This window comes from Diceros bicornis, chromosome 16 (genome assembly GCF_020826845.1).
Source record: "Diceros bicornis minor isolate mBicDic1 chromosome 16, mDicBic1.mat.cur, whole genome shotgun sequence".
Classification (NCBI taxonomy): Eukaryota; Metazoa; Chordata; class Mammalia; order Perissodactyla; family Rhinocerotidae; genus Diceros; species Diceros bicornis.
This window is the reverse complement of record NC_080755.1, coordinates 46,700,988-46,715,929: the sequence shown is the minus strand read 5'-3', so window position 1 is coordinate 46,715,929 and position 14,942 is coordinate 46,700,988. Positions and strand designations below refer to the sequence as shown.

At 37.0% G+C, this 14,942-nt stretch overlaps 1 protein-coding gene across 3 annotated transcripts in view; it reads left to right on the top strand.

Annotated features, from left to right (window-relative positions):
* Positions 1-14,321, top strand: part of CCDC68 (coiled-coil domain containing 68) — a 51,022-nt gene extending 36,701 nt beyond the window's left edge. For 2 of the 3 annotated variants that reach the window (XM_058557178.1, XM_058557177.1), the window contains exons 9-11: positions 258-341; positions 8,912-8,988; positions 11,418-14,321. In XM_058557178.1, the coding sequence (XP_058413161.1) occupies positions 258-341; positions 8,912-8,988; positions 11,418-11,475 (219 nt within the window). In that variant the 3' untranslated portion in view covers positions 11,476-14,321. The remainder of the gene's footprint in view (positions 1-257; positions 342-8,911; positions 8,989-11,417) is intronic. The other variant, XM_058557179.1, reaches the window with a different exon arrangement.
* Positions 14,322-14,942: the final 621 nt, after the last annotated feature.

Here is a 14,942-nt window from a genome sequence, read left to right as displayed (position 1 = left end):
TGCACTCCTGCCGAATTTGGTTTAAACAGGTTTTCCAAAGATTAAAATGTTTAACAGCACCATCTGCGTGCTCTCATCCCCAGGTGCCAATTTGCCCTGCTATTTTCTGAAGCCTGCTGAGTCTGCTAATACTTTGGGATTTAACTTTTTTATGTGATGAACATCATTTGACCACAGAAACCTGTACAATTTCTGACTTAAGTAACTATTCCCTGTTGTTTGACAAGATTTTTCCAATTGTGTTTCCTAATTCTTAGATGGAAGGATTAAAAAATAATTTAAAAGAACAAGATAAAAGAATTGAAAATCTGAAAGAAAAAGTTAACAGACTTGAAGCCCAGGTAAGGAGGGAATCTGTTGTATATTTCAGTGTGGATGTGAGTGTGTGTGTGTATTCAGTGTGTCTGTGAGCCTGTGTATGAATGTGTCCTGTGTCTGTGTGCTTGTGTGTGATGTTGTGCCAATTGTGACACTATGTTTATGTCTATAAGTGAACGGGTGTGTGTGTCTGTGTGTGATTGTGTAACTGTGAGTGTGTGTGAGTGTATTTGCATGTCTGTGTGTATGTATAAGGGTCTTTTTGTGAGTGTGTGTGTATCTTCTATGCATAAGAAATTATAATTTTGAGGGAGAGGTACTTTTGATAATTATTAAAGTATTAAACATCATTTTATGATATTATTAAAATATTAATATTAAATATTATTAAATGATTGTTAAAAGTTCATCCAAATTTTCTGAAATACTTGCTATCTTGGGGAGACAGATGATAACATCTCTTGAATGGACTTGAATTAGAGGCTTGGTCAAGGCCACTCTTGTGTGAATTTGGCTCTAGCCGGGTAGCCGGGTTTGCTGTCTCCTGTCTTTGTTCCTTCCCCACCCTGAGATGTCCTCTTTTCTCCTCTTTTTTCATCCATATCCGTCGTGGCGTCCAAGCTTTGCCTCAGGGCTCACTCACTTCAAGAAGCCTGTTGTAATTTTCTTATTTTTCAGTGTTTTAAAACTTAGCATAAAGCTTCATCATTTGCTGTGATAAGATGTGTTTCCTCTTGCCCACTCATTGCCCCCTTAACTGGGGAAGCCCTTCTTAGGCTCTCAGCTGCCGTCCCGGCTGGCGGTGGCCCTGCCCCACAGGGTGTGCAGCGAAGTGCCGCTGAGGTTGGAGTGCCTGAGGACCGCACAGGGGCCTCCACGGCAGCTCCGCCTCGTGATCAGTGCCACCTCTTCTGTCTCTGCCAAGTGGCTCACCACTGACTGCCTGGACCTGGTCCCGTTTCTACTTCATCCCCCGGTATTTTGACTTCCTGCTTGTTGTCTGCCTGCCATGTTGTCCTGTCCTGTGGAATATGGAGATGCTCTGACTTCCATTGGAAATCTCGTCATCTTTTGGAGCCTTTCTCCCTCCAGGATAGAACAGAGGAGCTACATGATGGTACTCCCAGCACACTGCCATGCTGCCCCTTCCACCACCATGTACTTGCTGCTTTCTCCACACAGAAGAAAAAACTCATAATAACGTAAAGAGGTTGTAAATATTTTTACATCCTAAATTTTGTAATTATCACTCTGTTTTGCCATTTCTACTTTCTCAGAGGACCACTGTTCCCTTTATTCTAGAGGGTGAACTCATCAAGCCTCAGGCTTTCCTTAGCTTCTCACCTTCTTTAGGTTTTATGCACAGCTGAAAAAGCAGAGATTGCAGAATAATTGGCTCAAAACTAGTGTCGACTCAAGTGCCCGGTAATGGCTGGTCACTTTGCATTGGGGGCCTCAGGTGATGTGATTCATGTCACCTTAGAGCCTCTTCCTCCTAAGAAATGTCTCTCAAGACATTTCCTCACAGCTTTTTTCACTTTGTGGCCTTTTGGCAAATGTTACTTTATACAATATTTTTTCTTATATTATTTTTTGACATAACTAACATATGTGCATTTGTTCCATACAAATTAGGAAATAAGGATAAGCAAATATAATAAGAAAATTATGCAAACATGCCATCCATGGGCAATTACTGAGCACGGTTGTGTGTATCTTTCTGTGGGAACCAATGTGTATATATTAAAGGTATAGACTATATATTGCATAATACTATGCCAATTTTATTGTATTTTTTAAACTTTTGTTCATTTCATTTATTTGTTCATGTCATTAGTCGTGTAACTAATTCTATAAGTACTTATTGAGTGGCTACTATGATGTAGGCACTAAGTTCAGGAAACAATATTGAACAAAATAGACATGAGCCCTGCATTCTGGCATTTAGTATCAAGAGAGGGAGACAGACACAAGTAAATGAACATGTAACTAACAATATGATGGACATGTTCTTCAGTAAAAGAACAAGATGCTCTGAGAGAGAACATCTGGATGGAGGAATGTATGTGGCTGATTTACATTGGTGGGTGGGAACAACCTTTCTAAGAAAATAAATTTTAATCTGAGCTCAGTGGAAGACTCAGTGGTAGGGCCTGTTGGGCAGAGGGAGGGATCACTGTCAGTGCTTCTAATCTAAAAAGATATGTAGAATAGCACGGATGACATTGGAAAGGTAGGAAGGGGATGGATCAGAAAAAGCCTTGAGGCCATGCCAAGGCATCTTTTTTTCGATATAACAATATAGCAAGAAGGTCTTTGGTTACCAATCAGATTACATTTACATTATCTTTTTAAATAGCCACTAAGGTTTCCACTGTATTGATATACAGTAATTTAATTAACTCATTTCCTATTGTAAGACATTAGATTGTTCTTCAGTATTGCTTTCATAAACAGCACTGAATTCAGCAGACTTGTACAAACATCACTGATCATTTGTGTAATTTCTTCCTTCCTTAAGATAAATTTTTAGAAGTGGAATTGGAAACTCAAAGAATATACTTATTTTTAAGGTTTTTGATATATGTTCTCTGATTTCCAGGATTCTGCTGGATCAAATGTCTCCTTCAGCTGCCACAGCCCCAGCTGCAGCTGCCTCTGCTCTAGCAGTTAACATTTTGCTCACTTTTGGTCTTTCAGGCCTTACATTTCTGATCTGCTGATAGTCCTCTTTTTTTCTCTTCATTATTAAGAGATTTTAGTATTTAAAAATCCTTTATTATTACTTAGTAAAATCTAAGAAGAGAGAGATGATAAACACATGCTCAAATTCTCCTTATGGTCTGGGAATCTTATTTAAATCCAAGTTTATCTGTATGTTATTTAGGAGGTCTGGTGTGAGGTAGGGATCTAACTTTTTAGTTGTCTCACTTCACTGAGTAGCCTGTCCTTTCTTCATGAATTTGAAATGCCTATTTATCCTAAACTGAATTTTTAGGTTGGAAATCTGTTCCAATGGTGTATGTGTCCATTTTGGCTCTAATGCCCTGCTACTTTAGTTATTGTACATCTGTATCACATTTTAACTGGCGAGATTATTATCTTTCTCTGATCTTTCACTTCATGATAGTTCTGGGCTCTGGTAATACCTAATTGAGTGCCAGCTCTCATCACAGAGTCAAGGTACCAGTGGTGCTAATTGCTTCTAATTGAATTTTATGTTCCGTAGTGGTGTCCGTTTATTTATATCATCCCCAAAGCAGATTTTATTGTCCTAAATAAACTGGCAATTTAACCCAGATAATGTATGTCATCCAATTGGCCTTTTGGTCCAATAGTTAGGCCAGAGCAATGTATTTATTTCCATTGTACTCTGTTTCTGTGTTTGAAAATTTAGCAAATGCTTAATGACCAGCCACTTGGTGTGACATGAGAAAGCAACAAATTTATACTCCCCTCATGGAAACTTCTTGGTTGGCTGCAGACCCCCGGCAATGGTGCGAAAGCACTTCTCAGTATTGTCTTAGATTCTCTGTATGTAGTTTAATTCAAGCTACTATTTTCTAATGTTTTCTTTTAGAACAAAAGGTTTAAATTATAGCAATATCTGATGAATGTCTTTATGTTTTCAAAATTTATTATCTTCAATAGATAAATCTTTTACTTCCCTGCAGGGAATGTTACAATGCCCATTTCAGCTTTAAAAAGTCCAAGCCACATTAATTTATTTGTTCAGCACATAGTTTTGTGTGTTTATGATGTACCAGGAAATGTTTAAGTGCTGGGTATACGAGTAATGAACAGAACAGACTGTCCTGACCACATCTAGCTTATACCTTAATTGAAGATACAGACAATAAATACATAAACGAGTAAATAAAAACTTAATAGGGAGGGATAATTGCTCTGAGAAGACTAGACTGTGACAATGTGGCAGTTACAGAGCGCTGGGAGTCAGGAAGGGCATCTCTGAGCCTGTGATATTTGACCAGGTACCTGAATTTAGTGAGTGTGTGAGCCATCATATTCTTCCTTCTAGTCTATCCTAGTCAGTGGTTTCTGATGAAGCTCTCAAACTGGGATGATATATGAAAGAGTGTACTATTTTGCACTGCAAACTGAAGACCACTACCTATTTTGGGTTTCATTAAATAACAGTGTGAACTGATTCAGTTTATGAAAAGTGGTCACCAGAACTTGAACAACCCATCAACTTTCTAAACTATACTGACAGCACAGTTTTCTCATCCATACTAAAAACATTCGTCTCTCTTTAGGCAAGCTACATAGTTAATTTTGTTTAATCCTCAACAGTACTCTGGGAGAAAGTTATTATTTGTCTCATTCTGTAAGTGATAAAACTGGAATTCAGAGAAGTTAAGAAACTTATTCAAAATCACTCTGCTGCATTTGAGTTTTATTGACTTTGAAGCACTTGCTTTTCCCCCAAAATAACTACTTATCTGGGTGATCAAATAAGTATGTGTGTGTGTGTGTGTATACATGTGTGTGAAATAATATAAATGAATGTGTGTATACAGTATATCTGTATAAATGAATAGTTATAATGTCAAATTTGCATGATTATTTATATTTATTTTAGCCACTGTCACAGTTATTACATTAAAATTATTTCTATTTTCTAGTTCTTTTAAGTCATGGAAACAAATACTTTTTTTCTGTGGTATTCTTTCTATCTTAGCAGATTTTTTCCCCCCTCCACAAGGGGAATAAAATTCACTCAATAAACTCTATGCATTTTTTTTTTTAAACCTTTAAGGCTTTTAAACCTCTTTTAAATATCACCAGAAAATTTCTGCTTGACTCTACCCAAATTATTTACTTTTCTTTCTACTTTTGCATATCTTTCATCATCTTAATTTACAGCTCTGACATTCATCTCACATTTCATGCTTTTCTAGCGTCTTCACTAATGACTTGCTCATATGGAAATGCATCTTCAGAAATTACTCCATTTTCTAAACTCTGAAGATTATTCTACTTTATATAATCACCACCATCCCTAAAATTTAATTTAATTCCAAGAGTGTGTTGATAGAAGAATAAGTATGCAAAAATTAGGTTCTTTTGGAAAACTGTGTTGATAAACTATCCTTGGATAGATTTATAAAAATGGCAGACATATTCTGGCCAGTGATTTGTAGTTTTTTATAAAGTAACTATGTAATAAAACTCACGGATATGGCTATTCTAGTTAAGGGAAAAACTATGAAAGCCCATGAATCAAAATTAAATACCTAAATCTAGTAGATGAAATAAATCAGCATGGAAGTTGAAATAAATGAGAATCAAGACAGTCTACCATGAGAGCTCTTATGTTTTTATATTGTTTGATACTCAACAACTTGAGAAACTAGGAGTTTATTTTGGAAAGAATCCGAATAGCTTCTATGTTGTTGTGCTGCCACAGAATATTTTTATTTCAGTATTCATTGTCATCATAATGTTGTGTTTCAAATTACTTCATAACTTGTAAAGTACTGTACAGAGAGGAGTTTTTCTTAGCCACATACTTGGCCTCTGATATGTGCCTGCACTGTTTGGAGAGTATGTTAGATTTATCTCTATTATACAAGGAACATCTTTATTATCAATTTATCAAATCTGAAGTATATTTCCTGGATGAGACTTAAGTGCTTAACTCTTGAAATATCTCAGTGAAATGATTAATGTGTGTGAAGATCTTTGCTCCATCTTTTAGTTATTATTCAGTATAGATGCTGAGGGATAAGAAGGGACAAAATCCACATCTTGTCTCTGCTTTTCTTACTCCAGTGGTTCTTCATCTTAGCTGCACATTAGAATCTCCTGTGGAGTCTTGAAAACTCCTGAACCCAGACCACAACCAAGCTAACGGAATCTCTGAGGGTGGGTCTCAGGCATCAGTAGAGTTTAAATCTCCCCAGGTAATTCCAATATACAACCAACACTGAAAAGCACTGTTTCAGTCCAGTGGTTGTCAAACTTGAGCAGACATCAGAATCATCCTGGGAGCTTCTTAGAACACATCACCTGGCCACCCCTGGTTTCTTTATCTTTAAAGCTTTTTTTTGAGGAAGATAGGCCCTGCGCTAACATCTGTTGCCAGTCTTCCTCTTTTTTGCTTTTTCTCCTCAAAGCCCCAGTACGTAGTTGTGTATCATACTTGTAGAGTTGTAACTCTTCTGTGTGGGACACCGCCTCAGCATGGCTTGATGAGCCGTGAGTAGGTCCATGCCCAGGATCTGAACCGGTGAACCCTGGGCCACTGGAGCAGAACCCGCGAACTTAACTGCTACGCCACTGAGCTGGCCCCTGGGTTTCTGATTCAGGAGGTCTTGTTGGGGATCGAGAATTCATAGTTCTAGTAAGTTCTCAGGTGATGTTCATATTGTGTATCCCAGGATCAAACTTTAAGAACTGTTGCCTTAGTCTTTTTTCTCTCTTCTAGCACATTTCACCCCATCTTCAAGGTCCAGGTTAAAACCTCCTTGTGTATGAAAATGTCATAAATTATTCTAGTCACACTGATATCTGTTTATGCCTTTTATGTACTAATTAATTACCTACTGCCTTATGGCGTCTCTTGAATTGCTTTTGTTTTTTAATGTTCACGTGTTTGTTTTGTCACGTCCACCATAATATGCATCCTATATACTGAAAGAGAAGATACCCTGCTTTCTTGTGCTTCTTCACATTCCCTCTGCCCCCCGCTTGGTGCTGTAGACATGACAGGGACTGACTAACTGGGTGTGTGTGGGGGGGGCTGGATGGTTTTGGTAGATTAATTGTTGATTAATTTCCCGACGGTTTGCTTTCTTCTGTTTCATATTTATCATACCTGGAATCCCTTCAGAAACCGTTGAATCTCTGTATCTCCTGGGGCTCGCCATTTACTTATTTGTAATATTAGGAGGTTGGGCTAATTCCTCTGTCACAAAAAAATAACATCTTGCAGGGAAAAGAGCATGAGATTTGGAGTTTGACAGCCCTTTGTAAAGCCTGTGCATTTGCATAGCAGTGCTGCATATACTACATGTGGGTTATCAAAGGAGAGTTACCTAATCAATTTGAGTTTTGCCAGCCTTATTTCTTTAATATGCACAACAATAAAAGTTACTCCACAGAGCTGAGTTCATATCAAAGAAAAGAATGTCTAGAAAACACCAGGCGAAAGTCTTGCATTTGCTAGGCACTCATAATTATTAAGTCTCTTGCTTCTATCAAAATTCTAATGTCTGTTTTCCAAAACCATGCATTTTGGTGTTGGCTTACTCCAAACCAACAAGTGGAGTCTTAGGAAATGCATTTTAAACTCCAGTTATGTTTCTCTAAGACCTTAGTTCCGTAAAGAGGAATGGAGCTGGTGTGTTGCTGTTCTTTTAAAGCCATAGGCCCACCCTCCCTCTATCCTCCCTCCCAGTCACCTTTCAGTCCCAGACCCTTCAATACTGGTGTATCCTTTAATGACTGAGTGCAGCCAACTGGCAACTCAGCATTGGCTGTGATCCTTCACTGTTATGTCTCACTTCCCATCTCTGTGAAATGAAATTTCTTGGCTTGACTGTGCTGTAGAGAACATATTGGCTCTGGACTGGGAGGACCTGACTTTGAATCTGAGCTCTGCTGTGAACAAGATGTTGGTCACTTAAACTCTTGGGACCTCAGTTTTTAGTTATAAAAATGGTGCTTGTACTAGAAAGTCATAGCCAACTTCATGTAAGTCTTAAAATCTGTGTCAGGCACTGAGCTGCATACTTTACCTGTTTTTATCTTATTTCAGAACCTGTGAAGAAGGGACTATGATCATATCTATTATACAGATGAGGAAATTAGGCACAGAGAGCTTAAGTAACCTAAATGAGGTCACACAGCTAGTAAGTGGCTGAGCTAGGATTTGTATCTGAGAACTTAAACTCTTACCCTTCCTGTAATTAGCCATTGATTTATCTCCCAGAATTATGAGAGTACTTCCAGATTTAAAATATTATGATCATATGATATCTGTTTCTTCCCAAAACTTATATATGATAGGCAGGGCATGTATCATTTACCAGTAGGATAGATATGAAGAAACTGAGGCTTCAATGAGAAAATTGAGGCTAAAGAACCATATAGTAAAGAACAAATGGGCTAATTTTCATGGAGTTTATAATCAAGAGATTGCACAAGAAAGACAAATGTAATCAATATCATGGGCTTAATAAATTATTGTTAGGAAATAATAAATAAAAATAATTCATGAATTATTCATGAATAATAATAAAATTATTTCATGAAGTTCTTTGCGTCTGTCCATATAAAAGAAAGTGTAAAATCAAGCATAGCTAGTTTAGCTGTTGAATTTCAGAGACTAAAGCAGAATATTATATTTTTATCCCTTGGTAAATTGTGCATTTTTGAAGGTGTGTTTGTGATTTCAGAGATACTAGTGACTCTCAACTGGCTACATTCTATGTGCTAATAGAGTGACTGGAACAAGTGTACTGCCAAGGGGTGATGTACGTGGTGGGCTGATCAGAATCATTAAGCATGTGGCTAATAAATGAGCTAGCTATGTGATCTCTGCACATTTTTTTTTTTTCAACTTTAGAATAAAGAACTAAAAACCAAGGTGGCGCTTTGGTCTGAAACTCCTAGAACAACAGAATCTAAGGCTGTCTCAACAAGGTAAGGTCTTTCTTCCCCCTCCTCCATCTGCCTTGACAACCTCTGTTGAACATTCATGAATGTTGACATTCATCTGACTTGAAAAAGATTCCAATCCATTAATACTTGAGTAATCATTTGTTTACTATTTGCCTGTTCTTTGAGAATAAGAGCTGTGTTAATCTTGTTCACCATTGAGTCCTCAAAGCCTAACATATGTATACTGAATAAACGAATGAATAAATTTAGGTATCTTTTTTTCCTCTTCTTTGCCATAAAACATGCCCAGTCTTGGCTTCAACACTTTTTCCAAACAGTACAGATCATCTTCTCTATTGTCCTTGTCCCTGTATTACTCATATTTTCTGTGCCATGGATGAGCATTTTAATCTTTAATTGTTTGTCTTTATTTAAATGTCCATGTCTGTATTTCCAACCACATAGATTGTAAATGTCAAGAGGGAAGGAAGAGTTCCTTGTATTTCACTTTATTTCCTGCATTGTTAAGGACAAGTGTCTTCAATAACTACCTAATAATGACTGAATCAAGCAATGATAATGACCCACTAAAGCAATCGAAATGATAGTTGAAACCATCAAAGACACTTTCTAATGATGACAGAATCTGAAGTGACAAGTTGTAAGAAAAAAAAAACAAACCAAAAAGACTTCTGGGCTCAAATCTCATTTCCATAATACTCTGAAATTATCACTTAAAAGAAAACATAGTCTGTAATTACATGAATCATTTAAAAAGTGATTAAAACCTTCCTGTTCTAGCAGCTTTTGGAATTCCCAGTCTAGTCCCTCTAGGGCAGAAGCCCATTTTCTGAAACTCTCTTCAGCACAGTGCCTGAGGTGGAGAATCAGGCCCACTGTGATTACATCAGTCTAGGAATTCAGGCAGATTCATCTCCCTCTTAAAACTCCCATCAACAGTGCTTCACTTTGCTAATGATGTATGTAAATAGAGACTTGAGATGAAACCATTATGAATCAAGTTCTTCTAAAATCTTTGGGTCCCCAGATGCTAAGATATCAACTTTTTGGCCACTAGCCCTGCAACTTCTAATACAGAAAAGAAATTAAGCCCCAATAGTATTAAAGGAGGAAGTGCAATGCCCACATTTCAGAAGCAGTGAGAGAAGTAGTCACAGTGGGAAAAGAGATGAAGAATTTAGAATACAAGAGCAAGCATGACTTTCCGAGGGAAGGGAGGATGGTTGATTTTTTTGCTCCTTCACCAGATACCATTCCCATTGGGGTGGTGAGACATCATGGCCAACCTCAGCTGTTTTGACCCTGGGGGGGGGTGCGGAGCAGAGCCAGAGTGGAGTAGAGGAGAGAGCAACTGGTTGTCTCCGTACTCTAACTACTCCAGTATTGAATGCTGAGACTGGCTGGTACAGACAGGATGTGTTGGAGAGAATGACTTCTACAGCCAATTCTTTAGCTGCAGTTAATTAATCGTTAAGGGTCTTTTAGTTTTAAAGATTTGTTTTTTCTCCCTATGACTTGGGAAAGGTCAAATGGGAAAATTTCCTAATTGAAATAGGGGAACTGGACTGAACATGCCCTTTGTTTTATGATTTTTGATAGAAATTCCAGTATTAATGATATAATGGTAGGTCTCATGTTTGCAAAAGGAAACATGGTCAACTGGCCGCTTTGAGAATGTACACGGTAGTATGGTGTGGTAAGTCTGCATTCACCAATATACGATAGAATTATAACTCTAGGGAGGGATTGGAGTATAAAAGTAGCTGTTAAGGCAAAAAAATTCATACATTTAACAATTAATCTAGGCAAATCTCTTAAATCATCCATAAAATTTAGTTCTATGCCATATCTCAGTAAGTACCCAAAAACAAGAATTTTTTCCTCAATGTTTAGAACATATAGATGTTTCTGGAGTTGAACACCAGAAGAAGTGGTTTGCTGGAGATTAGGGGTCGTGTTATTAGATGACAACAATAAAAGACACATATATTCTGTATGTGTACATGCATACATATATTGATGTGTGTGTGTATATATATATATGTCTATTTTTTTAAAAACTAGAATCACACAGTGAGGAGAGAAGTTCAGCCCACAGAACTCTCCTGAGGAGAGTTGATTTGTATTTCCCATCTTCACATCAGTCTGGTGCATATGTTCACTGAGGGGAATGACAGACACAGGCTCTAACTCTTTCTCACTTCCCCTCACTCTTGTCTTATTGTAATTAGCTGAATTTACATAAGTTTAATGCTTCCACAACTCGATTCTACTGTGTCTCATGGGGAATTAGTCAGAATCGACTAATTAGCCACCATCTCTTAGAGGAAAGCAATTAGTTCAGACTTGGTAATACAGTGGTTGTGGAGATGGTAATGGTGATGGTACAGAAATTATATCACTAAAGTTTAATGTGCTCAATTTTGATAATTGTGTGGTCTTTTCTACAGCGAATTGAAGACTGAAGGCACTACCCCCTATTTGATGTTGGTTAGGCTACGGAAATGAGCTGCTGGGAGAAGATCTGACTGAGAAAGATCATTATGTGGGTCTTATTTATTCCTTGAAACACAGTCTAAACTTGCATGTTAAAATGGCTCAGTGGCAGTATTTAATGGAATTTGTTATACATCAATAGCTTTGCAAGAAGATAACATTCCAGAAAATCAAACAAATATATATTCGAGAGAAGAGACTCTTTCTTCAAAACTTTCTAAATGGGTGAAGAAACCAGGTGCTTGCCCATGATGGAAGATGAATTTTGCTTTAAATTAAAAAAAAATTCCAAATCATTTTTGGTGAAGGGGGTGGTTTAAGGTTGTCAACTTTGACCTTTTGATAGTTTTTTTTTTTTTGCTTAAGGAAGATTGTCACTGAGATAACATCTGTACCAATCTTCCTCTGTTTTGTATATGGGATGCCACCACAGCATGGCTTGATAAGCGGTGCATGGGTTCACGCCCGGGATCTGAAGCCATGAACCCCAGGCCGCCGAAGCAGAGCACACAAACTTAACCACTACGCCACCGGCCCGCCCCTTGATTCTGGTTTTTATGTACATAAATAGAAGGAAGAATGTATATGTGTTTGAATAAATGATATATTTTGAAGTTGACTTTTGAACAATAAGAAATATATTATCATGGTATAAGTTCACCTTCTGACCCAGTGTTAGTGGGAGAGTTCTTGACTGAGTTATGGGCAGGGGAAGGAGTAGATTCTTTTTAGCTAATTCTCCAACCCACATAACCCTCCATAGTTGAGAATCGTGGTTGCCTCACCACATCTAGGAAGCCACTGTTCTTCAGCTGGGATTGAAAATTGGTTGCTAGAAGCAACCCACACATAAGCACAAAGGAATGCATTTTGTGGCTCTGAGTTTGTGACTAATTTTGTTTTCAGTATTCGTTATACTATCTAAGTATGCTATTTGAGGGGAAGAATAGAACACAATGCCGTTAGCTCATACCTCCATAAAAATGTATATATTATGGGTTCAAAGGAACAGTGGCTGCTGTCTGCAGCCAGGAAGAATCTGAGTTCATGCATTGGAATGATATGTCTAGTGCTTTTGTGAAAATGTGCTTCAAGTTTGACGCCTGCGTTCATGACAGGTGGGATCTGTGATTGCTATGAGTAAAACCAAACTCTAGCTGTAGAAATGCAAAGCCACTGACTCTCAGGAAAGCAGAACACACTTCAACTAAAGGAATAATGGGAGACCTTAGTCTCCCGAAATGTTGAATTAACTTTTTGATCCTCCTCTCTGGTGTATAACTCTAAACATTTTCTCAGGAAAGATGCTTCAAGCCTTTCAATATGGAATGTGAGATATCAGTATTATCTATGAAATATTTAAAGATATGTACAAATGAGATGAAGTAATGTAGTATTTATAAATTCATCAAAGTACTGTAATCTTTGAAATGTTGCATAACTATATGTATGAATTTCATGCTTCATGTTTTTATTGCTTGCTAGTTTTTAGGGTGTAGTTATCTAATAACATTTAGGGCACAGTTACCCTATGCCAGGAACCATTCTAAGTACTTTACGTGTATTAATTACTTTAATCCTCCCCACAACCCTCAGAAGCAGGTCATATTAATATCCCCATTTTCTGGGGGAGGATACTGTGAGTGGTTAAGTAATTTGCCCTACTGCTAACTCTGGAGTAAGGATTTGAACCTTTTGGCTTGGCTGTCAGTATTCCTTCTACCTTCTCACTTGGTGGTCTGAGATATTCCCCAGCTATAGAAATGCCTCTCTTTCTGCTGCTTTAACAAACACAGCCTTCTTGTTGGCTCTCTGCATTATCCTGTGGATGACAGTCGGAAGCAACACTTACTAATAGAGTAAATATTTTGCTGAGATGAGTTGGCCTTTCACCTGTTGGACTACCCTCATGAGAACTTAGTTCAGAAAAACTTCCCTGCTAAACATCTGCTTATTTGATATTTATTATTCATGACTTTGTGCCACACTGAAGACTTTTTGGTAATACATTTTCAGGCGCATTTGTAGGGAAGTTGGGACCACAAATTCTGCTTCAAGCATTTGCAATGTAGCAAGAGAATTCATCTTTCACTTAGAGATCGCTTAGGTTCCTCTTATACCTCAATCGTGCTGGATTGTAATAACCATGGGATTTTGGGATGGATCCATCTATCTGAGCTAACAATCTAGAGGATTTCCATTAGAATAATGTATTCTAAAGTCAAAAATGGAAAGACACTGTTGGATTTTATTTTGGTTTCAATATACTCATTTTTGAACAGAGAAGTGCAGCTGGATGTAATATAGATGGACGTACTCATGTGGCCTCCACGTTCACTTTGGAGTGGTCTTTGGATCTCCTGAGAATAAAAATAAGTTCCAGAAGCCTAAAAAGATCTGAACTCTTCAAATACAGAAGTATCTTCTTAGTAGCCTCAAACACATCATCTGTTTGTCACATATGGATTGTTTCCTAAATCTTTATCATGTCAGCTTTTATCATTTGAAATGTTTGTTAAATAAACATTTCTGAGTGATAAAACAAACGACTACAATGGAGAATGAAATTTATTAGTTAAAAGTTGTACCACGTAAGACATACAGGAAAAGAAACACTAATTCAATTGTAGCCTAAATAATTGTACTTACAATTATACTAATCAATATATTGGATAAGAAGGTCTGAGGTGGGCCTTGAAGTGAACACATGGAGGTGGGAAATGAAAAGAAACTTAGTTTCACCTTGATTATATATATCATTACAAATTATCATTAAGCAATGTTTAAACAATTGATATAGCATATCTTTTCAATAATTGCTTATAATATGCCTTACAATAAAGATTGACGTTATGTGTTGTAAATTTTTTGTTTTTATTTCTTTTTACATTAAAATTATTATACATAAATGAATTGAGTAGTTTTTATTTGATTGCTTATGACAATATAATCCATAGTAAATGGATTGTTATTGTCAGTAAACAGACATTTAGATAGCTCCCTGCTAAATTTTTTTGCTAATTTTCCCTGGATCTGTATTAACAGCAAAAGTAATCTATTATGTTTTTATTCTAAATTTGAAAAAATACTAACATTATAAAATTAAGAACACACAGAAACTTCTCAAATTCTTTCGTATTTCTTCACTTTGAAAATCTTTACCACTCCTCTGACATGCAAATAATTATAGAATCTTCATCGATATTGAAGCAGGAACCCAATACATCCAGAACTGAAAATTCCCTCAACTAATATCATAATCATTATAATTCCCTTCCTTTCTTCTCTTATTTTTTGGTGGGAAATATTAAGGATGCAATAAAGATTTAAATAATTGTATTTGATCACTTTGTTATTATTCAAGTGCACACTTATAAGTGTTTAAAATTGTAGTAGAATTATGGAAAACTGGGATTTATTCTAAGCATGCAAGGTTGGTTTATCATTTGAAAATCAGTCAATGTAATTAACCATATACA